General features: G+C 37.4%; 1 protein-coding gene across 20 annotated transcripts in view; it reads left to right on the top strand.

The window, feature by feature from the left end:
• ATP11C (ATPase phospholipid transporting 11C) overlaps nt 1-26,331 on the top strand; it is a 206,048-nt gene that overhangs the window by 101,566 nt on the left and 78,151 nt on the right. For 19 of the 20 annotated variants that reach the window (XM_063804128.1, XM_054676238.2, XM_063804121.1 and 16 more), the window contains 4 exons: nt 4,036-4,155; nt 11,446-11,535; nt 13,934-14,014; nt 15,893-16,000. In XM_063804128.1, coding sequence (XP_063660198.1) covers nt 4,036-4,155; nt 11,446-11,535; nt 13,934-14,014; nt 15,893-16,000 — 399 coding nt within the window. Of the gene's footprint in view, nt 1-4,035; nt 4,156-11,445; nt 11,536-13,933; nt 14,015-15,892; nt 16,001-25,908; nt 25,936-26,331 lie in introns of those variants that run through there. The other variant, XM_063804129.1, reaches the window with a different exon arrangement.

The following is a 26,331-nucleotide window of genomic DNA, read 5'->3' as shown; positions in this document are numbered from 1 at the left end:
TCTGAAATTTTGATGAAATGCTCTTTCAATTTTGAATTTGGCCTTTTTAAGACACTATGCTGTTCAAAAATATTCCTGCTTCAGAGAAGAAAATAGCTTTGGGCTGGAGAGTGGAGAACCATTTTAAATCATTGCCAAGTCTTCAGATTTTAATAAGAAATTTTTTTGTTCATTTTTGAGCAAATACTTTTATTTGCTGTGGTTGCTTACAGAAAGCAGTTCGATGACCAATAAAAGTAATGCTGTAACTGCCAGGGATTACATCGGTTTTAAGATTATTTGCTGATAATCCAAGTAGCTTTGCATTATATCAGGGCCTGTAATTCTCATTATCAGTGATCTGAATAATTGATGGGAGATAACCACATGCAAAATAAATTGTCGAAGGGGAATCTTACTTTGCGAGCAGCTTAAAATGGTTGGACGGAACACTGAGGGTTATTTGTATTTTTAACCTTTGGAAAGCAAATTGTTTAAATTATTTAAAGAAATAGTGCAAGATTATGGCTGGCATACTAAAAACTTGCAGGATGTTATTTAAGGACGATCACTGTTTGAAAGAGTCTGTGGCAGTAATTCTTAGCTGTGCTTGCAAATTAGAATTGTCACCTGGGGAGCTTCCAGAAAAATTAAATATTAAATAAAAGAACCAGGCATCAGTATTGTGTTTAAATCCACTGTGTGACCAGGATTAAGAGTCAAAGATCTATGGCTAACTCATAAATATAAGTTTGCCAGCAAATGGAAAGGATATAGAGGTAGGCTTTATTTCAGATCCTGTGCCAGCTTTTATAGTAACAGTCTTGTATTGAGGTCTCTGTTTTTCTTCAGTTCTTATCTAGTCAGGTCTGGAGGCAACCACGGAACAAATTTTATTTCCAATGGCTTTTCATTTTTTTATGACTAGCAAAGACATAGGATTTTAAGATGGTGCCAGTTAAATAATTACTGTGTTAGGTTTTTTATTGAGAGGCCATTTTGGGGTATAAATTACTTGCTTTATTTTTTTTTTACAGTATTCAGTTTATACTATGGAGGTATAAATTAGGAGTACAAAAGGTTGATTTTTATCTTGAGAAAGAAATTTACATTGCTTTCTCTGTTAATTCATATATTGTAAACATATTTTTTAATATTTGCCATACTTTATTATGTAGCGTGATGTGTCATTAAAATAGAGTCAGTACCAGCATATTTCAAGTTTTATGAAATGCTGTTCTTAAGGACAATTGAATGGGAAGCAGTTCAGCACAGGATGGACTCCTAATGAATTACAATTCATTACGAGGTGCCAGGAATCACACACTCCCACTCCAGACTACACTGCGTGCCATCCAAATGGGAATTTTAAAAATGATTTCTACTTAGCGTTTCTCTGCTTTGGCAAAGACACCTACATTATTCAAAATCACAGGAACTAACACCACTGTTTTAACACTCTATATTGGCAGCAGGTGGGCAATTACATTGAATTTACTTGAGTTCAGCATTGCTATTTTTTATGTGAACCAAATATTATACAGTTGCAGGAAATTCCACCAGCCATTGCAGTTTCATCAGCTTTTAGGGTGAAACAGGCACGGAAAAGTCACCTACTTCATACTACCCCACCCCCAGTCTTAGGCACTTCTCAACCCAAACCTGTTTAGGGTAAAGAGATTGTAAAATGCTATTTTGGAAAATGCTCAGGAGTGGACATTCTGCTGCTTCTTTCGGGCTTCTGTTTCATCATCTAACAGCAATCACTGCCGGGATGTGCACACACAAAACCCCAAACCTGCATAGTAATTTCAATCCATTTTCTCCAATTTAATGGAGATAGAGGCCACTTAGGCCTTATTCAGAAAAGATCAGAGAGATAGTGTATGAGGAAAGCTCTTAGTAAAACTGGAAATGTCATTCAAATGTAGGGAATTAATAAAAATATCAGTGTGCCTAAAAAAATTGTATTGTGCTTTTTCCTTTTGTTCTTTGGCATGGAATGTAGAAGACAATTCAGAATTGGGAAAGCACTAGTCCATTTCTGTTTTAAGTTAATCAGTGGTTGCTGTAATTGAGGGGAAAAATCTATATTGACAGCACATGACATATCCTACTTCACTGATTCTCTACGTCCTTTGCCTCTTCCCCCTTTCCACTTGTAGAATTAACTAAGAACTTGTATAAAAGGTAACCCTGCCTCATTTACTCTGCAGCCACTTCTTCCTTGTGTGAAAAACTAAACAGCCATATGAATATTAAATTAAAGGTTGCAAATTGCAATGTATACGTGGACTTGGCATTTTCTGTAATTCAAATTGGTACATTATAAGAGTCAGGTCTGTTGTGGAGACCATAGAGAGGCCTTAACCTGCAACAGAAGGTGGGAGCTGGGGTGAAGCCAGATAAACTATACATCTGGCAGGTGCACACACTTTCACTTTTAAGTTTTACAAAATGGATATTATGGAAAATCTGGTGCTCTTATCAGTAAGCTGTGTCAGAACGTGTATATTACAGTTGCAAACAGAGAAGTAAGCCCCTAAATCAAAGCTACCACTTGGTAAAGATACTGTTTACTGGTTTCCAGGAACTGTGTGAAAATTTATCTATGAATCATTTACTCTTAGCATGCGAAGGACCTTGGACAATCAGTTGTTCTAATGCCTTGTCTTTGGGCAGGCAGATAAATAACTAAGCTATCCAGCATAGATACTTAACTGACTTTTTCCAGGTCTCCAGGGATCCCACAAATTCTCTTAGCACATGCCAGAGTAGCTTTCCAGAGTTAAATACAGCCTGAATCTCTTCTACTTCAGTTTGTCCCAGTTACTTTTTGCATGATTCCCTACAAATTTTGAAGGCAATATCATAAGCTTAAATGAAAACGCAAGGCAAAGAGGTTTTATCTGTACTTTGGGGGTGATTTTTAATTTTTAAACGAAGAAATGATTTTCCACATACCATCTACATAAGATGCACAAATTCACACTGGAGTACTTTCAGACATTGTAGATAATTGGAAGACTACAAGTTCTAAGTAGTCTTGCTTAAAATGATTACTTTGAGGGTGGGATTTATACCTTTGACCTTTAAATAGATCACTGAAAGGAAGGAAAATCTTTGTGACTACATATATTAAAACATTTTAGGTTGGGGAATTATAGTTCTAAAAAATAATGGGAATATATAAATGGGTATTTGTTTCTGTCATGCATCCTTTGACTTATATATGTGGTAGTCTCAGATATGGTAATATAGTACCATACAAGGAGACTGTCCCAAATTTATATAAGAAAAGGGTATTATCCTGATTAAAGTGAAGAGAGTGAGGCCTTAGCAAAATTAAAGGGTGGGATAAAATAGAGCCCAATCTTGAAACTTTTAGGTTCGGTGAGTCTACTTATTAAAAATGTAAAAGGGGCATGAGAAATATATTGTGTGAAATGGAACTTTACAACAATAAGGCTCTGAGAGATTGCAAAATAAACTATCCTGTAAAGCCAAATAACTAGTTTCTTTTTAGAAAAAGTCGATCATTTCTTCAATAGAGGCAGCCATTCTATTTCTGACCTTTACACTTATACACAATTATTTTGTGTTTAGAAGTAATCTGCATTATGCTTTCTGTTCTCTAGTAAAGGTAGGTGAAAGGTTGTCCTCAGTAGTTGCATAATAAATGAAATATTCCCAGTCCATTCTTTCGTGAGTTAGTGTGTTGCTAGTGAAGGTTATGGTTAAGATTCATTTGGGCTGTGGATGAAAGAAAAATGATTGGCAGTAAAAATATTGTTTCTCTAGGGTACTTTCTTTAATCATTTTAGAATTGCACTGTTGACCTCAGAACAGTTGGTTCAAACAGCACTTTTACTAATCTTTACTATGTCAGCAAGTAAGAGCTTAATGGATTTTGAATTCCCTAACAAGGTTTTCTCCTCTCCCTACTACTTTCTCGCCAGATTATGGCCCAGCATGCTTGGACAAGAATTATGGGCTTGGTAGAAGTGTGGACAAATGTGATGAAAAACTGAATTTTTTCCCTTTTCTCTTGGTCAGTGTGCTGGAGAAGAGAAACGAGTTGGCACACGCACAGTGTTTGTTGGCAATCATCCAGTTTCGGAAACAGAAGCTTACATTGCACAAAGATTTTGTGATAATAGAATAGTCTCATCTAAGGTAAGTTTTTGTTTTAACTCAATAGATGTTCATATAGTGAATCAGATAATGCATTCTAATTTGTGCTTCTGAGGAAACTGATGCATTTATGTATGTGTACATGTATTTGCATGTATACAGATCATATACCAGCTATAATAAGTATTCCTCTGAAAGACAGTTTATTTAAAAAATCACTTTGTCTTGTTATAGGTGAAAGATCATTCACTTGCCTTCCGTTATGATTCACAGTGCTTGTTGATTATGCATATTACTTTAAACCGTAAAGTTTGCTAAAAATACGAATTACTTACTTGTGCAAAGCTTCCTGAATTACCCTTGAATGGATGAACTAGGATATAAAAGAATGCAAATTCTTTTTTATCCAGGAGAATGCTGTCCTGGAATGACTTTATTTGCATTTCTTTCTAGTTCCCCTGCCAACCCCTCCACCTCCCATCCCACTTCTCAAGTATTAATACACTCCTACGTCCCAAAGGGTGCATGCTGCTCAGTACACTGCTTCAGCTGTGATCTGTTAAGAGTTAAGTCACTGTAGCTGTGTCACCGTTTGACTGCATCTTTCTTCAGCATAGTGTAGGACTAAGAGCATTGGCCTGGAAGTTTGAACACCTGTATTTAAATCCTGGCCCAACCACTTACTAGTTGTGTCACCTTGGTCAAATTAATCGCCCCGATTCTAAATGTCCTCGTTGGTGAAATGGGGCTAATACTCTGTGAAACCACTTCTTATAGCTCCTAGTACTCAGTAGTCATCATTCTGCAAGTGTTATTTAGCTAGTCTTTACCTCTGGCTGACCAGGTTAGGTGCTAGGTTGGCCTACTGCCATCTCTTGTAGAATGGAATAGATCTTGAAGATTTTCCTCACTTCCTCATGTGCCCTGGCAAGGCAGAGATAAAAGTTGGTGACATTTGGTTCACTGTACACTTGTAATCACTTAGAAACTGAAACACAAAATTATGCCCTTCCTTAAAAATATATGACATTTTGGTTTTCAAATATGCATTTAATTTCTTGTTTGGGCGGTGATACAGTAGTGATCATGTTTTGCTGGGAGATTAACATGTAAAATATGGTCAGGACAGGTGAAAATTTTGTTGCCTTATGAGCAGATATGTAGGCCTATAGAACATTTTATTTTGGATAAAAATGTCTATTTCCTCTTAATCTTACACACTAGTGGCAGAAATTATTCTCAGCCAGAGGTTGACATACTTATGCCTAAAATAGTGAATAGTTCTTTTACTGGAAATTTCAACTCACCTTGTGGTATCCAATTAAATGGTCTGTAGTAGTCCTTTGATTCAGAATTGTGGACTTGTAGAGCTAAATGGTCTTAAGAGGTTAAGGCCAGAGAAATTTAGGCACATGGTCACCAAGCAGAGTTAGTAATAAAACCAGGAGTAGAACTACTTTATAAGGTCTAGTTGCTCTGAATAAAGAGGTCTTTTTACATCATTGTGCTGTTTGGGTTCCTTCCTCATTTTTTTTCTCTCCTCTTGCATTGTGCTTGGCATGGGGCGACAACTCAAACGGTAGCTGCTATTGTTATTTGTGTTTCTGTGATTATTATTACAATAGTGAGTAGTACTATTGATTTCCTCAAGTTCATGTGTTTTGAATGTGTGGGATACTGTCTCCTAAATGGAGGCCTTCAGGTCTACTCCGAAAAGACCAACAATTTCATAATTTGACTTTTTCTTCCTCACATTGTCTTGGCTGTTTGTATTTATACCAGAATTTTTTAAAGGATTATTTTTTCAAAATATACTGTTTATAGAATATGTTAGCTGCCTTCCAACTTTGTAGCAAGTGTTGATTTTCTTTCTCCACCCTTCAGTCATAAAAATAACTATCTTAATTGGATTCTGCTTTTGTTTACAAATACCACCAGTAATGTGACATTATAAATGTTAAGGCAGGGAACACTGAAGACAAACATTTTGACCTACTTTAAATTTTATTTGCTTATAAAAGTAATGCTTTTTTTGGGGGGGGAGACAGAGTCTCGCTCTGTCGTCCAGGCTGGAGTTCAGTGGCGCGATCTTGGCTCACTGCAAGCCCCGCCTCCCGGGTTCACGCCATTCTCCTGCCTCAGCCTCCCAAGTAGCTGGGACTACAGGTGCCCACCACCACGCCCGGCTAATTTTTTGTATTTTTAGTAGAGACGGGGTTTCACTGGGTTAGCCAGGATGGTCTCGTGATCCGCCTGCCTTGGCCTTCCAAAGTGCTGGGATTACAGGCGTGAACCACTGCACCCGGCCTAATGCTTTTTGTTTTTTTATCTCCTGGGAACACAAATACTTTCTTTAGAAAAATTTGGCCTCTACAGCCTCACAAACTTTAATGTACTCTGCAGAGATTTTGGAAATCACCAGAATTTGGTAGCTGGTGCAAAACTTGGAAATTCCCTTCTTTAGCAAAAGGAACATTGATTGTACTCTGCTATGAATTTTAGGATCTTTAGTTTCCATCATGTTTATCTGTTGTGTGTTTTTTTCCTTTAAAAATTTTTAAGGTTTTTTTAAAAAAATTAATTAATTTTTTTTTTTTTTTTTTTTTTTTTTTTTGGTATTTTTAGTAGAGACGGGGTTTCACCATATTGGCCAGGCTGGTCACAAACTCGTGGCCTCAAGTAATCCCCCTGCCTCAGCCTCCGAAAGTGCCGGGATTACAGAAGTGAGTCACTGCACCCCGCCCTTTGCCCAGCTTTTAATGGAGTTGATTTTTTTTTCTTACTGTTTGAGTTCCTTATAGATTCTGGATATTAGTCTTTTGCCAGAATCATAATTTGCAAATATTTTCTGCCATTCTATAGATTGTCTGTTTACTCTGTTGATTATTTCTTTCGCTGTGCAGCTTTTTAATTTAAGTCCCATTTGTTTATTTTTGGTTTTCGGGCATTTGCTTTTTTGTCTTCGTCATCAGTTATTTGCCTAGGCTAATGTCCAGAAGAGTTTTTCCTAAGTTTTCTTTGAGCAGTTGACTGCTAACTTTATTATTACTTTAAATATCTACTACTTTATTTTTACCTTTTTCTCTTTCTTTTTTGCTGCTATTCAGACACATTAAAAGTTATTCAGACACATTAAAAGTTATTCAGACACATTAAAAGTTATTCAGACACATTAAAAGTTATTTGGAGTCTTAAGTTCCTCATCTGCATTTTTAATGCTAAACCATCAGCATTTTTAATGATAAATTGGAAATCTTGGGTAACACAGAACTGGTCAAAACAAGTAAAGTTCTAAAGCCTCCTTTTGCTTAAATGAAATAATTGACTCTCAAAGCTGAGATTCTCTTCAACTTTCCTCCTTTGGGAAATTTGCTTAGTAAGTTTATAAAGTTTTGGTTTCAAATTAAATTAGATGATACATATTTGAGGCAGTGACCCACAACTTTTTCACATAATTTCATCTTTAGTGGCCACACTTGTGTACAGATTATTTAATCCACTACAAAGCATATATAAAATGCATTGTATGTACCGGGAAAGCTGGCGTTTTTTGTTTGTTTGTTTGTTTTTGAGACAAGAGTCTCAGTCGCCCAGGCTGGAATGTAGTGGCGTGCGATTTCAGCTCAATGCAACCTCCGCCTCATGGGTTCAAGCGATTCTCCTGCCTCAGCCTCCCAAGTAGCTGGGATTACAGGCGCCTGCCTGGCTAATTTTTTGTGTTTTTAATAGACACGGGGTTTCGCCATGTTGGCCAGGCTGGTCTCGAACTCCGGACTGCAGGTGATCCACCCACCTCAGCCTCCCAAAGTGCTGGGATTACAGGTGTGAGCCATCATGCCCAGCCCAAAGCTGGCGTTTCCTGTATAAATAGTTTTAAACATGTTCTAAATGTCTGGGCTGCTTTTTAAGTTTATAGTTGCACTTAAAGATAGTATAAAAGAGGCCCGGTGCAGTGGCTCACACCTGTAATGCCAGCACTTCGGGAGGCTGAGGCGGGTGATGTTCGAGACCAGCCTCGGAGATGGTTCAAAGGGAGACCCCGTATCTACAAAAAATACAAAAATTGGCCAGGCGCGGTGGCTCACGCCTGTAATCCCAGCACTTTGGGAGGCCGAGGCGGGCAGATTGCCTGAGTTTAGGAGTTTAAGACCAGCCTGACCAACATGGTGAAACCCCGTCTCTACTAAAAATATAAAAATTAGCCGGGTGTGTTGGCGTATGCCTGTAATTCCAGCTACTCGGGAGGCTGAGGCAGGAGAATCGCTTGAACCTGGGAGGCGGAGGTTGCAGTGAGCTGAGATCACACCACTGCACTCTAGCTTGGGTGACAGAGTGAGACTCTGTCTCAAAAAAACAAACAAACAAAAACCAAAAAACAAAAACCACACACAACAAAAATTAGCCAGGCATGGTGGTGTGTGCCTGTAGTCCCAGCTACTCAGGAGGCTGAGGCGGGCGGATTGCTTGAGCCTGGGAGGCAGAGGCTGCAGTGAGCTGGGAACGCGCTACTGCACTCCAGCCTGGGTGACAGTGTGAGACTCTGTTTCAATAAATAAATAAATACTATTTACTGACGTCTCCAAGCAAGAACTAACTTGTAACAAAAACTGAATTCTCATCATTGTGTCTAAAAAACTGCTATACACATTTTCTTCTTGTGATTAACTTTTTTTTTTGCCATAGAGGTCATGCTTGAGATAACATTGTTTTTGATTTGTAGCAACTGACCAAGCTGGAGAATCTACTTTGTAGATAAACAAGTTAATTTGAATAACTTGATGTATATGGCTGTAACTCAATTTCACTTTTAGTTAGAAAACTCTAAAAAGTAGACTTTTCTTGGTCTGCATTAAAATCTTACATTTGTATTATACTAAAAAAGATGTGCTAGAAACTAAGTTTACCTTTTAGTTAAACCAGTAGAGTAAATGGCTAGGGCACAAGTTTTAATAAAGATTTCTTGTATATCTTCTGTGTGCTAAACTATTGTTCTAGGCACCTGTGATAAGGGGACTTAGGACATGCTCCATGATCTCTTAAGAGCTCATGACTTGATGAAGGAGGGAAGAGGGCAGTCATTTCCTATGAAGGGAATAATCAGAATTCCTCAAGGAAGCAGTTCATTTAATAAAACAGTGGTCAACTAACAGTTGGGACTTAAAAACGACAACAGCGAAAGTATTCCCTTTTGATGTGTTTATATCACCTTTCACAGATGACTCTGTAATGCTTATTTGATTAATTAAAAACTCTTTAATTTGGGAACAGAAGGGTAACGTACCAGAAGCTCAGCCATTAGCCTGTTGTTGGAGTTTAGCTTATTGTTTTAGAAAGTTGATTTTAAATAATTGGGACAGTTAAAAATGCTGGTCTGAACTATGTCAGCTTCAAAGTGACTGGATCAGTGGTTTTGAGTGGCTTCTATTTTTGGTCACAAGCTACCTTGGGAATCTCATAAAAAGTGTGGACCTTCTTCTCCCAAGTGATGCACATCCATGCACAATTCTGCATTTATTTTAAAATTATCTTCCCTAAGGAACTTCTTGGACTCCAGGGTAGAACCTTTTCTAAGTTGGTTATTGGTTGTAATGCAGCTGTTCTACTGAATGTACTTGCCTCCTTTTGTGTTTTTTCCCTGAGGATTCCCTAAATTTTGAGCCCATAAGCCTTTTTAAACTGAAAGGTTAGTAAATTCCCATATATTATGTCGTGCTCTACAACTTGGCTTTTCAGTCACCTCTTATTACAGGATATGTTCTCACATATTATACAGATAATTGGGATGGGCTTTGGTAATTGGTAATTGGTAAAAGTTTCATGCTAAATCGCACATGGTCAGAAGACGAGAACTCTTAGGCCAACTGTCAACCGCAGAACTCTCAAATGTAAATTTAGCTTTTTAGGTTAAGAAACATTTCTTTCTTTCTAGTTTCTGGTCTTACTAGGTCATCTGAAAAATTCAATGATTTTTGGTCACTTTTAAGTGATTCAGTCCTTGAGCTTAAGGTATCAGGGACAAAGTACGATTGACAGTTGGCCTAAGAGTTCTGCAGTTGACAGTTGGCCTAAGAGTTCTGGCCATGTGCAATTCAGCATGAAACTTTTACCTATTACCAATTACCAAAGCGCAGCCCAGAGTGGTATGTTATTGATTAAAATGAAAGCCCTCCATGGCCCAGGGTTGTGTATACACCTTCCCAGCTGTCATGGAAATTGGAGGTACTCATAGGGACAGAGTGACTCATAGGGGTATCTGTTATGATCATCAAGACTCCAGAGGTTAGCTGAGCCAGAAATTAATGTGTTCATTCATTCCTCCAAATTATTTATTTATTTATTTATTTTATTATTTATTTATTTTTGAGGCAGGTCTCACTTTGTCGCCCAGGCTGGAGTGCAGTGGCACCATATCAGCTCACTGCAGCCTCCGCCTCCTGGGTTCAAGCGATTCTCGTGTCTTAGCCTCTCAAGTAGCTGGGACTACAGGCGTGCACCACCATGTCCAGCTAAGTTTTGTATTTTTAGTAGAGATGGGGTTTCACCATGTTGCCCAGGCCTTTTTTTTTTTGGCGACGGAGTCTCATTCTCGCTCTGTTGTCTAGGCTGGAGTGCAGTAGTGAGATCTTGGCTGACTGCAACCGCTGCCTCCCAGGTTTAAGCGATTCTCCTGTCTCAGCCGCCCGAGTAGCTGGGATTACAGTGTGCGCCACCACACCCGGCTAATTTTTGTATTTTTAGTAGAGACAGGGTTTTGCCATGCTGGCCAGGCTGGTCTCAAACTCCTGACTTCAGGTGATCTGCCTGCCTTGGCCTCCCAAAGTGCTGGGATTACAGGTGTGAACCACTGTGCCTGGCCATCCAAATAATTTATTGTCTGCCTTGTACCAGGCACTGTGTTGAGTGTTGGGAAAATTGTAAACAATACAGGTGAACAACCTGCTCCTATAGAACTCTTTGCTTATCAAGGGAGAAACTTTAATTTAAAATGTACACATATATAACTCACTATAATGAGTGTTATCAAGTAAGTATATATAGGATGACATGAGAACACATAACAAGGAACCTAATTTAGATTGGGTCAGAGAAAGCAAAGGTATGAGACTAGATGGTTATTGTAATGCGTAGAATGAAAGCTTCATTTCTGAAAAAGGTTTTCATATACAGTGCCTCTAAATATATGCTTATGTATATGTGTGAGATTTCGGTTTCAAAGTGTTGGACATACTAAATATCACTTTATATGATAATGTGGACCCATAATCAGTCATTACTATTAAGATTTTTCAAGTTTTCTTCGTAACAGTGTTCTTTTTTCTTCCTCCCTTACAGTATACACTTTGGAATTTTCTCCCAAAGAATCTGTTTGAACAGTTTAGAAGAATTGCAAATTTTTATTTTCTCATAATTTTCCTTGTACAGGTAAGAGCTCCTTAAACAGCCACTTAACTTTTAGAAACTTGATTGCTTTAAACGAATTTTGAATCTATTTCTAACCTTAAAATGCCATGTAATTAAAAAAAGACATTCCAGAGCTTATTATAATATGACTTCTTAAAGTAGAAACATAACATTTAAAGATTATCATTTTATAAATTTCTAAAGTTGTGTTTTTACTAGAAAACCTGTTGAGATTTTGTTTCATTGTTACTTTCTTTGAAATTTTCATGGATATCATATTTTTGCTCATCCCAGGATGACGTGTATTGTGTACCATTAAATGAAATGGAATATATCAAAACTGAAAATAGTTCAAACTAATAGTTTTATTTTGTTACATACCAGTTTCAGCCTAATTGGAAACTTCTCACTCATCTTCCTGATTACCATTTTTGCTCTCTCTCATTCATTTACTCACTGTAAGGGTGAGAGCCTAGTTAGATCAATCTGCTTCTCTGTATTCTTTCTACTGTTTTGTGTTTTAAATTTTAGACAGTTTAAATTGTGTCTTCCATCTTTAAATCTGTAAGCTATTAAAATCTTTTCCTCGCCATAATTACCCCTGAAAATTTTACTACATTAAAGGTACTTTTTTTCTCATTTCATTTTTTAAATGAAGCAGAAAAATCCCATTGAAATTGCTCAAATGCCCTGTTGATGTTAAGTGCTTCTATTGACTCACTTTGAGGCTTTGAGTAAATGGTACTGTAATTGAATTTAGCCTTGCTACTTAAAATCAGTCTGGGATATAATATGGGCAAGAGCCTATTTTAATCCTGAATGATGGAAGATTTGAAAAGGAGCTCCTCTGGATCTATGGTCAGATGTCTTACAGATATAGAATAAACTACCTAGAGGATTCTGCTTGAAAGAATCATTCTACTTGGTGGGCAGCGCATTTCATTTCAGTTCAGCAAATGTATACCACTCATCTACCTACTATGTGCTGTGCAGTAGGACAGACAACAAAAATGGTAGCAGGTACAATGAAGATCAAGATATGGCTTTTCTACTCTTAAGGAATTTATGCTATAGCTGAGAAGACCAGTCACATAACAGTTATGTATTCACTTAATGTAGTAAAGCCATTCAAGAAGCATTAACAGAATGCTTTGGGTATACAGTGTAAGTTATCATTTTTTTCTACCCAAGAGGAATTTGATAAGGCTTCAGAGAATAGATGCTATCTGAACAGAGCCTTTAAGGATTAGAAGGATTTACTTGGTGGAGAATGCTGAACTGGTATTTCAGGGATAGGGAAGAGATTGCCTAAAGTCACAGAGCCATGTAGAAGCCTTGCGTACATGGAAGTATATATTGTATCTACAACACAGGGTGTATGGCAGAGGCAGGGCTTGTTGAGGGTTGGAGATGAGAGTCAACGAGTTGGGAGGGCAGACTGAACTCAAAATCATCCTCCCTTAAATGTAGTTCTTTTTCAGTATTTCCTGTCTCAGTAAATGATAACAACATTCACCTAGACATGCTAACCTGATACTTGGAAGACATCTTTAATATTAGCATTTACATCTAACTCTTGGCATTTTTGCCTCCTAAATATTTATAGAACTTCTTTCCATGCCTGCCGCTAACACTAGTCCAAGCCATCATCTTTCACCTAGATTACAGCAATAGCCTCCTAAATAGACTCCCTGCCTTCACTCTTGTTCCCTTCTAATTCATCTTCCACAGAGCAGTAAGAATGATCTTTTCAAAATGCAGTTCTGTTCATGTGACCTTTCCTTGCTTAAAACTTTCAAGGATTTCCTGCTATTTGTGGGATAGAGAATGAACAGCTTACTTTGGCCTAGAGGGCCCTGCACAGTCTGGCTCCTGCCTCCCTCTCCAGCCCCATCTCACACCACACTCCCTCTCGCCACTGGCTTCCTTTATTTCCTAGAGACCTGCATATACTGTTCACTGTGCCTAGAAAACTACCTTTCGTCTAGTTAACTCCTGTTTACCCTTCAGACCTCAGCATCTACACACTTGTTTTACTGTCTGATTTTTCCTGTAAGCTGCCAGCTACATGAAAGCAGGGACTTGTCTCCATCTTGTTTAAAGCAGTATCTCTAGAGCTTTGCTGATAATAGCACAAGCGCTGACAGAATGGTGCTCAGCAAATAGGTGGTAAGTGAATGGATATATTTCAATAAAGGGGTTAATCCAAGCTGGGATAAAAACTATGCCTGAATTTAGGACTATTTCTTAAACTAACTGCCATGTAGTTTGCTTTTGTTTTAATGAAAATTAATATTTACCCTACTACTGGAAAGTGTTTTGTCTGTGTTTCTGTTTGAAATGTTTGCAGCATGTAAGTGCTGCATATGAGTTAATGACAAATTTTCATTTTACTTTCAATTTAATTTTATTTACCTAGGTCACAGTAGACACACCAACTAGCCCAGTTACCAGTGGACTTCCACTTTTCTTTGTTATAACTGTTACAGCCATCAAGCAGGTAAATTTCTTATTTACACTTGCACCTGCATTTCAGTCCAGGCTTGTTGGAATTTCATTGTCAAAGGCTCTTTTTCATATTTATATACAGTGGGTAGTATCCTTTATGGATTTATTTTATATTTGGTTCCTCTTGAAAACCTATTAAAATGATAGGCACATCCTTAATGTATTTCCTTGTTTCCTCTTAAATATCTGTGTATGTGGGTGTAAATTTAAAAGAAAGAGCAGGTAAAAGGTACAGCCCAGTCAGGAAATAGGAGGCAGATTTTTTAATGCATATTAATTGTTTCAGCGTGGTATGTCTGTGTGAAAAACTCCCATTTTTGTGGATTTTTTAAAATTGCTTATGCCTGTAGCGAGAACTCAAGGGAAGAATACTTTAATTTTCTTGTTTTTTCCTTCTACTGCTTCAGGGGGTAGTAGGTAGAGGGGACATTTCCTGTTTTTTGTCAGAGCTGATAGACTGCCACAGATTGTGATATGGATGTCTTTGAAGTATTTTGAACATTTTGTATGCTAGTATGTTTGAAAAATTCCAGATGAAAATGGAAACAGGAAATTGGAGGTGAAAGGGTAGGTTAACAATGTTAATCATGTTTTGTGTCAGTCCACAGCATCTGACTATTTACAAACATATTTTTAGATGATACTTAACAAAGTGCTTTTAAAAAGAGTACCAAAGAAGCTTGCAAAACAAAGGTCTTCTTAGCATTATTGGGAACAAGATTACCTTTCCTCTTGGGGTTATCTGGTCTTAATATCTTGCCTACCAGGAACTATAAGAATATTTTATCAAGTGTTCAGTTGCAAAATAAAGACTTTTGGAATGTTCTTTTCCTTAGACTGATAGGATTATTTTCTTTAACATCATAAAATTGCTGGTTCCAAGAATAGCATGTGTGGTTTTCAAAGGCTTTTTTACTGATTCATTCTACTCCCAATACTGGTTCATGTTAGGACCTTTATTTCTTCACCAGCATCACAAAATGTACTCTATAAAGTGATAGCTTAGCATTGTCATAAAGAGGACAGAAGAAGAATGGGTATAGTACCTGAGGGGAAAAAGTGGGGGGAGGCGATGAAGAGACTTTTCAAACAGTTGTGTTTGAAAAGGTACAGACATTATTACAACGAAAAAAGACAAAGGTATATAAAAAAGGAGAGGAGGTCATGATCAAACATTCATGAACATCCTTTAGATCTTTTGGCTTAAATCTACTTTAGATGAAAAGTCCAAAGTAAAATGAGCCATTAGATCTTTCTCTGATTACTTTTAACTGGAAACGATGAATACCAATTTATATTTTCTTTTGTCACCAAGTCAGTTGAAAAGTTTAGGTGTTGATCTCTACAACTTATCATAGCTTCTCTGCCAAAACAATCCTTGCTTGCCTTTTCTATTATTCTCTGTGGGTGAGAAATAATTAAAATACTCCCTTGGAGATGATTACTCGAACAGTCTACTACAGCATATACAAAAGATTATATGTAAGTGATTATGGCTATAAGAAAATACAAACCCAGGACAATCTTTTTTCAAATTAAAAAATAGAATTAACTAACTCAAGAGTACAGTTAAAATAAATCATAGCCTTTCACACATGAAAATATTAAGTCTCCAGTGCCTGTGTTTTCATTAATGTTTAAAGAGTGGAGAAAACTTTTAACACAACAAAGCTATTTATCTAAGGAGTATTTTGAAAGTGTGTCTCAGATTTGCTATTAAAATGTGTAGCATTGTCTCTTTAGCATTCTGAGTTTAAATTAATGCTATAATTATAAATATTTGGTGTTGACTCATGGGAGGATATAGAAATTTATTAACAGCTTTATTTCATTATCTGAACTCAATTATATAGTTATTTTTATCTTTCAGGGATATGAGGATTGGCTGAGACACAGAGCTGACAATGAAGTCAACAAAAGCACTGTTTACATTATTGAAAATGCAAAGCGAGTGAGAAAAGAAAGTGAAAAAATCAAGGTATTTTTTCTTAGTCCACTCCTTTTTTAATGGTAAAAATACACCATTTTAAAGTGTATAATTTAGTGTCATTTAGTACTTTATAATGTTGTGCAACCGTTAACTCTATCTAGTTCCAGAACATTTTCATCACCCGAAAAGGAAACCCTATACCCATAAGCAGTCACTCCACATTTCTCCCTCCTCCCAGGCCCTGGCAATACTAACCTTCTTTCTGTCCCTATGGATGTATGTATTCTGAATGTTTCATATTTCTTATGTGTCCTTTTTGTCTGGCTTCTTTCACTCAGAATGTTTTTGAGGTTCATCTGCATTATAGTATATAGCAGCATTTCATTCCTTTTGATGGCTGAATAACATTTCATTTTATTTATTCACCAGCTGATGGACATTTGGGTTGTTTCTACCTTTTGGGTATTATGAATTGCTGTGAACATTGAATTACAGTTTTTGTTTGAACATCTGTTTTTAATTCTTTGAGGTATATACCTAGGAGGAAAATTGCTGGGTCATATTGTAATTACATGTTTAACTTTTTAATGAACCACTAAACTATTTTCCATAGTGCCTGTACCATTTTACATTCCCATCAGCAACGTAAGAGACTTCCAAGGTAGTAGTAGTTTTTTTTTTTTGACAATCTCAGGCAATTGTTTATTCCAGTTAATCATTGTTTATTATTTACCCAGTAAGACCCTGTCAAATAACATTTTTGACTTGTCCATGTCAAACACTAATTTTTTGGTTCTCATTAGATTTTTTAAATTAAAAAATTATATTTTTAGAGCAGTTTTAGGTTCACAGGAAAATTGAGTAGAAAATATAGAGAGTACCCATAAACCCACTGTCCCCAAACACATTTTCTCTGGCTGTCAACATCCCACACCAGAATGGTACATTTGTTACAATCAGTGAGCCTATTTTGGCACACTATCACCCAAAGTCCATAGATTATATTAGGGGTCACTCTTGGTGTACATTCTGTGGGTTTTGTTAAATATAGGATACATATCCACATAGCCTACATTTGTATATATGTACATATGTATCCATAGTAGTGTCATACCAGGATAGTTTCACTGCCCTAAAAATCTTCTGTTCTCTTCCTGTTCATTCCTTATTCCCCCCAACCCATGGTAACCAGCGATCTTTCTGCTGTCTCTATAGTTTTGCCTTTCCTAGGATGTCACATATTTAGAATCATACAGCCTTTTCAGATTGGCTTCTTTCACTTAGTAATATGCTTTCAAGTTTCTTCCATGTCTTTCCATGGCTTGATAGCTCATTTGTTTCTAGTGATGAATAATATTTCATTTTCTGGATATACCATAGTTTATCCATTCACCTACTGAAGGGCATTTTAGTTGCCTCCGAGTTTTGGCAATTATGAGTAAAACTTTGTAATTTGAGTAAAAATTTGAGTAAAAATTATGAGTAAAAATTTGTGTGCAGGTTTTTATATGGACATACATTTTCAATTCATTTGAGTAAATACAAAGAAGTGCTGAATTGTATGGTAAGAGTATGTTTCGTTTTGTAAGAAACTGCCAAACTATCTTCCAAAGTAGCTGTATCATTTTGCTTTCTCACCAACAATGAATGGGAGTTCTTGTTGTTCCACATCCTCACTGGGTTTTGATGTTCTCAGTGCTTTGTATGTTGGCCATTTTAACAGGTGTGTAGTACTATCTCACTTTTGTCTTAATTAGCATTTCCCTGATAACATATGATATGGACTTTCTTTTCATATGGTTCTTTGTCATCTGTATATCTTCATTGGTGAGATGCTGCTTAGATTTTGCCCATTTTTAAAGCAGGTTGTTTTCTTATTGAATTTTAAGAATTCTCCATATGCCCAACAATAGTTAAATTTCCTTGCATCATCTTATAGTAATGATGGGAGGAAGACTACAGAGTGGGAGGGTCACCAGTGTTTGACATAGAATGTCTTCCTTTTTCTACTTTTTCTTTTCTCTATTCTTTACATCCTGGTCAAGGGGGAACTTGTGCCAAACTAGGTTAGGTTAAGATCTGAAGTTTTCGAAACAATTGTAGAAACTCAGCATTATTGATCAGCGTAAGAACCAAAGGCAGACTGAGTACAGTGGCTTACGCCTGTAATCCCAGCACTCTGGGAGGCCAAGTTGGGTGGATCGCTTGAGTCCAGGAGTTGGAATCCATCCTGGGCAACATGGCAAAACCCTGTCTCTCCAAAAAAATTAGCCAAGCAGTCCCAGCTACTTGGGAGGCTGAGGTGGGAGGATCACCTGAGCCCAAAAAGTTGAGGCTGCGGTGATCCGAGATCGAGCCACTGCACTCCAGCCTGGGTGACAGAGTGAGACCCTGTCTCAAAAAAAAAAAACAAAAAAAAAACCAACAACAATAACGACAAACAAAGGCTGCCTAAATGATTCATAGCATCCCATCTGTTGTTCCCAGTACACTACGTAAAATTGCAAAGCAGGCAAAGGCCTCTTACATCTCTCCCTTTCTTTCATTTCCTCTTTCTGATTTTGTTGACACTCCACCCCACCCCCCTTTACAAAGGCCCCCATTTTTCATTTTCCCTCCACCAAGCTTCTTTTCCTTGAGGCTGAACTCAACCAGGTATAATCTTGATTAAATAAATGTGAAGCTATTGTGATTAAATTATTGTGTGAGATGCTATTTGATGTAGCTGTTTCTGGAGTGTAAGTGTGTGGGAAGAGATGCTTATTAGCCAGCAGTCTCTAAATAGCAGATTGCTTGGCTGGGGAGTAGGGGGAAAGAGTTTGTTGAGACTCCTTTTGAGCAAGAGAGAGACTTGGTCTGCATCCTTAGTGTGGTGGGGAGTCTTTGAAGTGTTAAAGCCGGAGAGTGACTTGATGATTTTTAAAAATAAAACTGGAGTGAGGCAAAATGAAAGCATGAATGTGCAATCAGAGAGTTATAGCTTAGGCAAAAAATGATAAGGGCTTATATTAGGATGATAGTAGTATTGATAACAATAATAAAAATAGTAGTCACCATTTATATGGTATGTAGTATATGCCAGGCAGTCTTTTTTTACATTTTGTTAACTCATTTAACCCTCAACAACAGCCATATGAAGTAGGTATTTTTATTATCCTCTCTTTACAGATGATGAAACCGAGGCATAAGGAGGTTAAGGAACTTGCCCACTACTAGTAAGTTGGAAAGCTGGGATTTGAATTAAAGCAAGCGTAGGTGTAGAGTCCATGCTCTTAACCACAACTCTTTACTACCTGTTTAGATTTTAAGGGAAATGGATATATTCAGGATATTTTTTGGAGGTAGAATAATCAGGATTTAGTGATTTAGGATGTAGTGGGTGAGAGAAACAAACAAAAAAAAAGAATAATTAAGATAGCCTTCCTGGTTTTGGCCTGAGCAACTGAGGGAATTACATAGTGCTATTAAAGAAAATGCTAGTGCTTTTAAATAAGATGGGAAAGCCTAGGAGAAAAACAGATGTAGGGACAGAGGTGGGAGTGAAGAGAAATCAGGAATTCACTTTTGGCTATGTTAAGTTTGAGAAACCTATTAGACATACAGTTGGAGTTGTCAATCCTGGAGCTCAGAGGAGGTGTTTTAAATAGAAGTTGAAATTTGGGTGTCATCAGTCTGTATATACCGTATGATGCCATGAGACTGGATGGAATTTCATATAGCACAGAGAATGAGACTTATAACAGGACTTGAGGAATTCCATTGTGAAGACACTATTATTTTTAATGGAAGGAGTATTTTTTGGCGTCAGAAATATCAGAAACTAGATATAGTAAGACACCTCTCAATCATATGTCATGCTTTAGTGCCAAATAGAAATAAAAGTTATACTCTAGTACTTCAACCAATGAATCAACCAAAATATATTGAAATATTGTGCTGAGTTACAGAAGGGTTACAAAGAATGAAAGAGATGGTTCATGCTCTCAAGAAGTTTTATAGTTTAGCTTAGTAGTCATGCCACATAATGCTAAAAGAATAAAAATACAAGACCATAACTGGTCAGAACCCAGTGAGTGCTTCTGAAAAAAAAAAAAAAAAAACTCTGAATTTAGAGAACGGGAATGAAAACAGTTTTCTCACATGAGATGGGCATGAAATAGATTGTAAAATTCAGAGAGGCAGAGTGTGAAAACATATGGATTGGGGCAGAGAATGAGGAACAATGCTAAGAGGTAAAGAAGCTCCTTGGGTAAAAATGAGGTGTTAGGTTAGATTTAGTAAAAGGAGTTGATTTGAACATCTTTTCTAATATAAATGTTTAATGCTATAAATTTTCCTCCAAGTATTGCTTTAGCAACAGCCTACAAATTTGGATGTATTATGTTTACATTTTCATTTAGTTTAATATTTTCTGATTTCTCTTTAATTCTTCCTCGATTCATGGGTTATTTAGAAGTTTGTTATGTAATTTCTAAATATTTGGGAATTTTCTGGTTATTATTATTTTGTTTTGAGTTGGAGTTTCGCTCTTGTCACCCAGGCTGGAGTGCAATGCCGCAATCTTGGCTCACTGCAACCTCCACCTCCCGGGTTCAAGCAATTCTCCTGCCTCAGCCTCCCAAGTAGCTGGGATTACAGGCATGCGCCACCATGCCTGACTAATTTTGTATTTTTAGTAGAGATGAGGTTTTACCATGTTGGTCAGGCTGGTGTCGAACTCCGCAGGTGATCCATCCACCCCGGCCTCCCAAAGTGCTGGGATTACAGGTGTGAGCCACCGTGCCAGCCTAGATACCTTTTTGTTATTGGTTTCTAATTTAATTCCGTTGTGTTCAGAGAGCATATTTTCATTTTCTCATTCACACCCTTTGTGTTATTGTTGTCATACGTTTTACTTTTACATTTTATAAAGCCCACAATATGTTACTATTTTTGCCTGTGAGTTGTCTTTTTTGGTAATAAAATATATAAAATAAACTTTACCATTTAACTTTTTTTCTTTGAGACGGAGTTTGCTCTTGTTGCCCAGGCTGGAGTACAATGGCGCGATCTTGGCTCACCGCAACGTCTGTCTACTGGGTTCAAGCGATTCTCCTGCCTCAGCCTCCCAAGTAGCTGGGATTACAGGCATGCGCCACCATGCCCGGCTAATTTTTTTGTATTTTTAGTTGAGACGGGGTTTCTCCATGTTGGTCAGGCTGGTCTCAAACTCCTGACTTCAGGTGATCTGCCCGCCTCAGCCTCCTAAAGTGCTGGGATTACAGGCATGAGCCACCGCGCCAGGCCCCATTTAACCATTTTTAAGTAACCATTTTTAAGTGTACAATTTATTTATAGTAAGTACATTCACAATGTTGTACAACCATCACCACTATCCATTTCCAGAACTTTTCCATTATCCCAAACAAAGCTCTATTCATTAAACAGTAACTTCCCATTTCTCCCTTCCTCAGCCCCTTGTGGCCTCTATTCTATTAATACTTTTTGTCTCTATGAATTTCCCTATCCTCAATACTTTATGTAAGTGGAGTTGTACAATACTTGTCCATTTATGTCTGGCTTCTTTCACTTAGCATAATGTTTTCAAGGTTGATCCATGTTATAGCATGTATCAGAAATTCCTTCCTTTTTAAAGGTGAATAATATTCCAATTTATGTATGTAACAGTTTGTTGATCCATTTATATGTTGATGGACATTTGAGTTATTTCTAACTTTTGACTATTTTGATTAATGCTGCTGTGAACATTGGTATATAAGTATCTAAGTTTTTCCCTTTGATTCTTTTGAGTATATAACTTAGAGCAGAATTACTAGGTTGTAATTATCTTTTTAAAACCTTTTTCTTTTTCTTTTTTTTTTTTTTTTTTTTTTTTTTTTTAAGACAAGAGTCTCACTCTGTCACCCAGGCTGGAGTACAGTGGCACGATCTCGGCTCACTGCAGCCTCTGCCTCCTGAGTTCAAGTGATTCTTCTGCCTCAGCCTCCTGAGTAGCTGGGGTTACAGGCATGCGGCACCGCACCTGGCTAATTTTTGTATTTTTGGTAGAGACGGGGTTTTGCCATGTTGGCCAGACTGGTCTCGAACCCCTGACCTCAGGTGATCTGCCTGCCTCAGCCTCCCAAAGTGCTAGGAGTACGGGTGGGAGCCACCGTGCCCAGCCTAAAACTGTTTTTAAAAGATTAACAATAAGAACTATATTTTATATTTACCCACATTTTTTCATTTCCCTATGCAGATTTAAATTTTCATATAGTATCTTATTTTTTATCCATGAAGAGCTTTCTGTAGTATTTTATAGTGTAAATCTGCTGGAAGTGAATGTTCCTATGGAAAAGTTTTTATCTCACCTTCAATTACGGAAATTATTTTTCTGGCTATATAGAATTATGGGTTAGAGGGTTTTTTTTCTTTCAGTACTTTAAAGATATTACTCCATTGTCTTCTGATATGCATAGTTTCTAATGAGTCTTTCATTTCTATTCTTGTTCTTGTGTATATAATATTTCTTTGATGCCTTTACATTTTTCTTTCTATTTTCAGTTTTCAGCAGTTTGACTATGGTATACCTACATTTTTTTCATCGTAGTTGTCCTTCTCGAAGTTCTCTTGGATCTATTGTTTGTCGGCTTTGATTAACTTTGGATAATTCTTGGTCATTATCTTTTTGAAATATTTTTTCAGACTCATTCTCTCTATTCTTCCGGTACTCCAATTACATGACTATTATACTATACTGTTTGATATTTTCTCCTTTGAGTAATTTGTTGTTTTTTTAAATACACTCCTTTTTCTCCTGTTTATATATCACTTTGGATAATTTTAGTTGCTCTGTCTTCAGAATTAGTGATTATTTCCTTTGTTGTACCCAGTCCACTAGTTGAAGGAAATCTTCATCTCTGATAACATGGTTTTCATTTCTGACTTTACATTTTCATTTTTTTATAGTATCCCTCTGCCAGCATTCTTCGTTCACTGTTACATGTTGTCTACCTTTTCCACTAAATACCGTACCATTTAATATCTTTTTTTTTTTTTTTTTTTAAGAGACAGGGTCTTACTCTGTTGCCCAGGCTGGAGTACAGTGGCGCAGCCATAGCTTACTGCAGCCTTGAACTCCTGGGCTCAGGCAGTCCTCCCACCTCCATCTCCAGAGTAGCTGGGTCTATAGGTGTGCAACTACACTTGGCTAACTGTTATTATCATTTTTTGTAGAGATGGGGTTCTGTTAAGTTGCCGAGGCTGGTCTCAAACTCCTGGCCTTATGCGGTCCTCCCACCTTGGCCTCCTAGAGTGCTGGTAATATAGATGTGAGCCACCACACCCCACCCATTTAACATCTTAATCATAGCTGTTTTTAAGTCCCTGTTTCATAATTACAAAATCTGGACATTTTGGGTCTGGTTTCATGGACTGCTTTATCTTTCAATGATGGCTCATTTTTTGCTTGTGTTTTTGTGCATCTCATTTTTTAATTGAATTTTGGGCATTGTATGTAAAAGAATGGTATTCACTGAGGTCAGTGGTATATGTGTTCTGAAATGGGCCTGGCTTCTTCTGTCAGGCCACTAGTGTTGGCGGTTGAGTCAATCTAGTCAACAGTTGGGCTGGCTTTGGTTTTTGATGTTTTTAATGTGTCACTTAACTTCAAATTCCTTAAGTGGTAGAATGCCATTACCTTGAGCTTTGTGTGGGGCCTGGTGTGCCGGAGAGTTTTTTATGGTGTTCCTGTTATACTATCTGCTTTCAGCACATCCTATATTCCCGAGTCCCAGAGGTTGCCCCTCCCCGCCCCACGTTCCCTTGCCTTTTCTCCAGTGGTAGACTGCTATTTCTTGTTTGTTACTCAGTGTAAGGCTCTTGGCAGGAACAGAATGATTTCTTGGTTTTCTCATTCCAATCACAATATTAAGCAGGCCATATGCACCAAAGCCTCAGGGTAAGACTTTCTCAATATCCTCCCCCCCCATAGTAACTGAACTTCTACCTTGTATCAGCACCAGGTTATTGGTATGAATAGGTTTCCTGTCCAATTCCCTGTAGCAGGTCCCATCCCCTGTAGCAGGTCACTTTTGTTTCTACCTCTCCTCTAACAGTAGTGATGTTTCCCTGAGACTATGCCAGGGAAGGTTTCCTGCCTTTCTCCTAGATGCAGATGACGTTTGCTTAATATGAGAAAGGGGTCTATGATTCTGGCATGGTTTTTTTGTGCCTATTTCTTCACAGCAGTCACCACCTGTATGCCCGTGCCAGTGAGAAAGGTTCTTTTAGGTCTCCTGCCTGTATGCTTTCTCATGAACACTCAGTAGAAGCCTCTAGAGAAGAGCTGGTGAATGGTTGTGGTCTCTTCTTGTCTCTCAGGCTTGTAGAGATTCTGAACTGTCATACTAGCTCACACCCAGTCTTTAAGAATTGGTTAAAAATCTAGTTGTTTTCTTCTTACCCACTTTCATGGTAGCCATCTCTTCCTTCTATGCTTGGTCAGTTATGAAACAGTTCATCTGTCCTGTCTCTCCTCAGAAACACTTGTTACCCTTTGAAATTCAGTTCACTTGGTTGCTTTGCAACCTCAGCTCTCTGATGGACTAAAAAATACGTATTTGTTTTTAGATTATCCATTTTTTCCTAATGTTTGTAATGGGAGGTGGTGATGTTCTCTTGTGGCTTTTAAAATGGTAAATAGACCTCTAGAGTTCATTGTCTAACTAGATCATGTTATTCCCTGTCTTTAAAAGTCCTGTACCTATCCTTTTACCTTTAGAGTGAGGCCTAAATCCCTTAGGCTGGCCTGCTAAGCCCTTTGTGATCTGACTCATACCCATCTTGTCAGTCTGAGCTTGCACTGCAGATGTAGGGGCCTTTATATTTCATATCTGACTACATCCTAACTGTTGAAAAAAATGCTCTCTTTGTGTGTTTTATTTATCAATGCCTGAGAGTCATCTTCCGACCTCTAATGGGTATCTCCTTCTTGTAAGATGTGTTAGGATTCTGTTTGTTATCTCTCTTCTGCATATTTAAGCATAAATTGTGGTTTTGTGTAAGCAACATAAGTGTTTATGTAAGTGAGGAAGGAACAATCCAACAAAATAAAATATTATTTACAAGTTAGTTCAATTATTGATGCTGTTGATCTTGACTAGTGATTAAGATTGGCAGAGAAAATAAAATTCTTCCTGAATAGGTCTCGAAATCCTCATCTTTATCTGCCGAATCATATTGCAAATAGAAGTCGGGTGTTGCATGTATTACCTAGCATTTCACAGTCAGTGTGTCTAGGTCAGTGTGCCAAATATTGACTCCCTTCTAAAGTGGGTTATCTTCTGCATCCAGCAGCCTCTTCCCTTTACCTGAAGGTGCTGTACAAAAGTATTATTTATAATTTTCAATATGTACCATGGTGTGAAAATCTTGGGAAGGACCAGACTGGAGGATTTCTTATATCTTTCCAAAAAAATGTTATGACTCTTCATAAGTTGGGAGTAAAGTAGTTGCAGGATGTTAGTAATAATTATAATTAACACCTTTGAAGTAGTTAATATGTGCCAGGCACTTTGCTCAGTACTTTTCTTGTATCATCATTTCATGCTCACATTAATTCTCTGAGGTAGTTGCAGTCGTCTAAGACACTTATTTAAGGTCACATAGTTAAGTGGCAGAGCTGGGACGAGAAGTCAGGTTAAAGAGTCCAAACTTTTAATGGTTATGATTTACTTAACCCTACATTATTAAATTATTCATGATTTCTTCTCTCAGGTTTTTCCTTTCCTTGAGCTTTGGGTACTTGCTGATAAGAAATTGTTTCTCATTGCTATATTAAGTGATTCTCCTGACAGCAGATGAATTCATAGAAAGTGACCTATAGAAAAAAAAATTCAAATATTTTGGGAAAAATCAATGCCTCTCTAATTAACTGGGATTTTCTGAGCACTGAAGAAGGACCTGGCACCCAACAACACAGTTGTTACCACATGGCAGGCAAAGTATGTTGAAGTATGCGTGGTACAGAGTGGGAGTGTGGCTGTTCAGTGTTCATGAAGTGCCCAATTTGTGACATGTAGATTTTCTTGATTCATTCATGAAGTGATAATGTCATTGTCTTATCAAACATTTGTGCAAGAAATATCAGAGAGCAAACGGATGTCAGAATCATTTATTAAAGGTAAAGGTCAGTGCTAAGGTAATCTGAAAGCATCCTAAGTCCTTCTAACCTTAAAGAGGATTCTGAATATTGAGTAATATTCTTTCATCACCTTTCACATGATGTAGGATGCTGAGATACTCTCAAAGCCCCAGAGCTAGAGATAATCTCTTGCTAATGTTTTGACTTTTGTATGAGTGTAATGAATGCTTTGCTTGGAATTTAAAATATTTATATT

The sequence above is a fragment of the Pan troglodytes genome, chromosome X, assembly GCF_028858775.2.
Source record: "Pan troglodytes isolate AG18354 chromosome X, NHGRI_mPanTro3-v2.0_pri, whole genome shotgun sequence".
NCBI classification, from domain to species: Eukaryota; Metazoa; Chordata; class Mammalia; order Primates; family Hominidae; genus Pan; species Pan troglodytes.
This window is presented reverse-complemented; position numbering and strand designations above follow the sequence as displayed.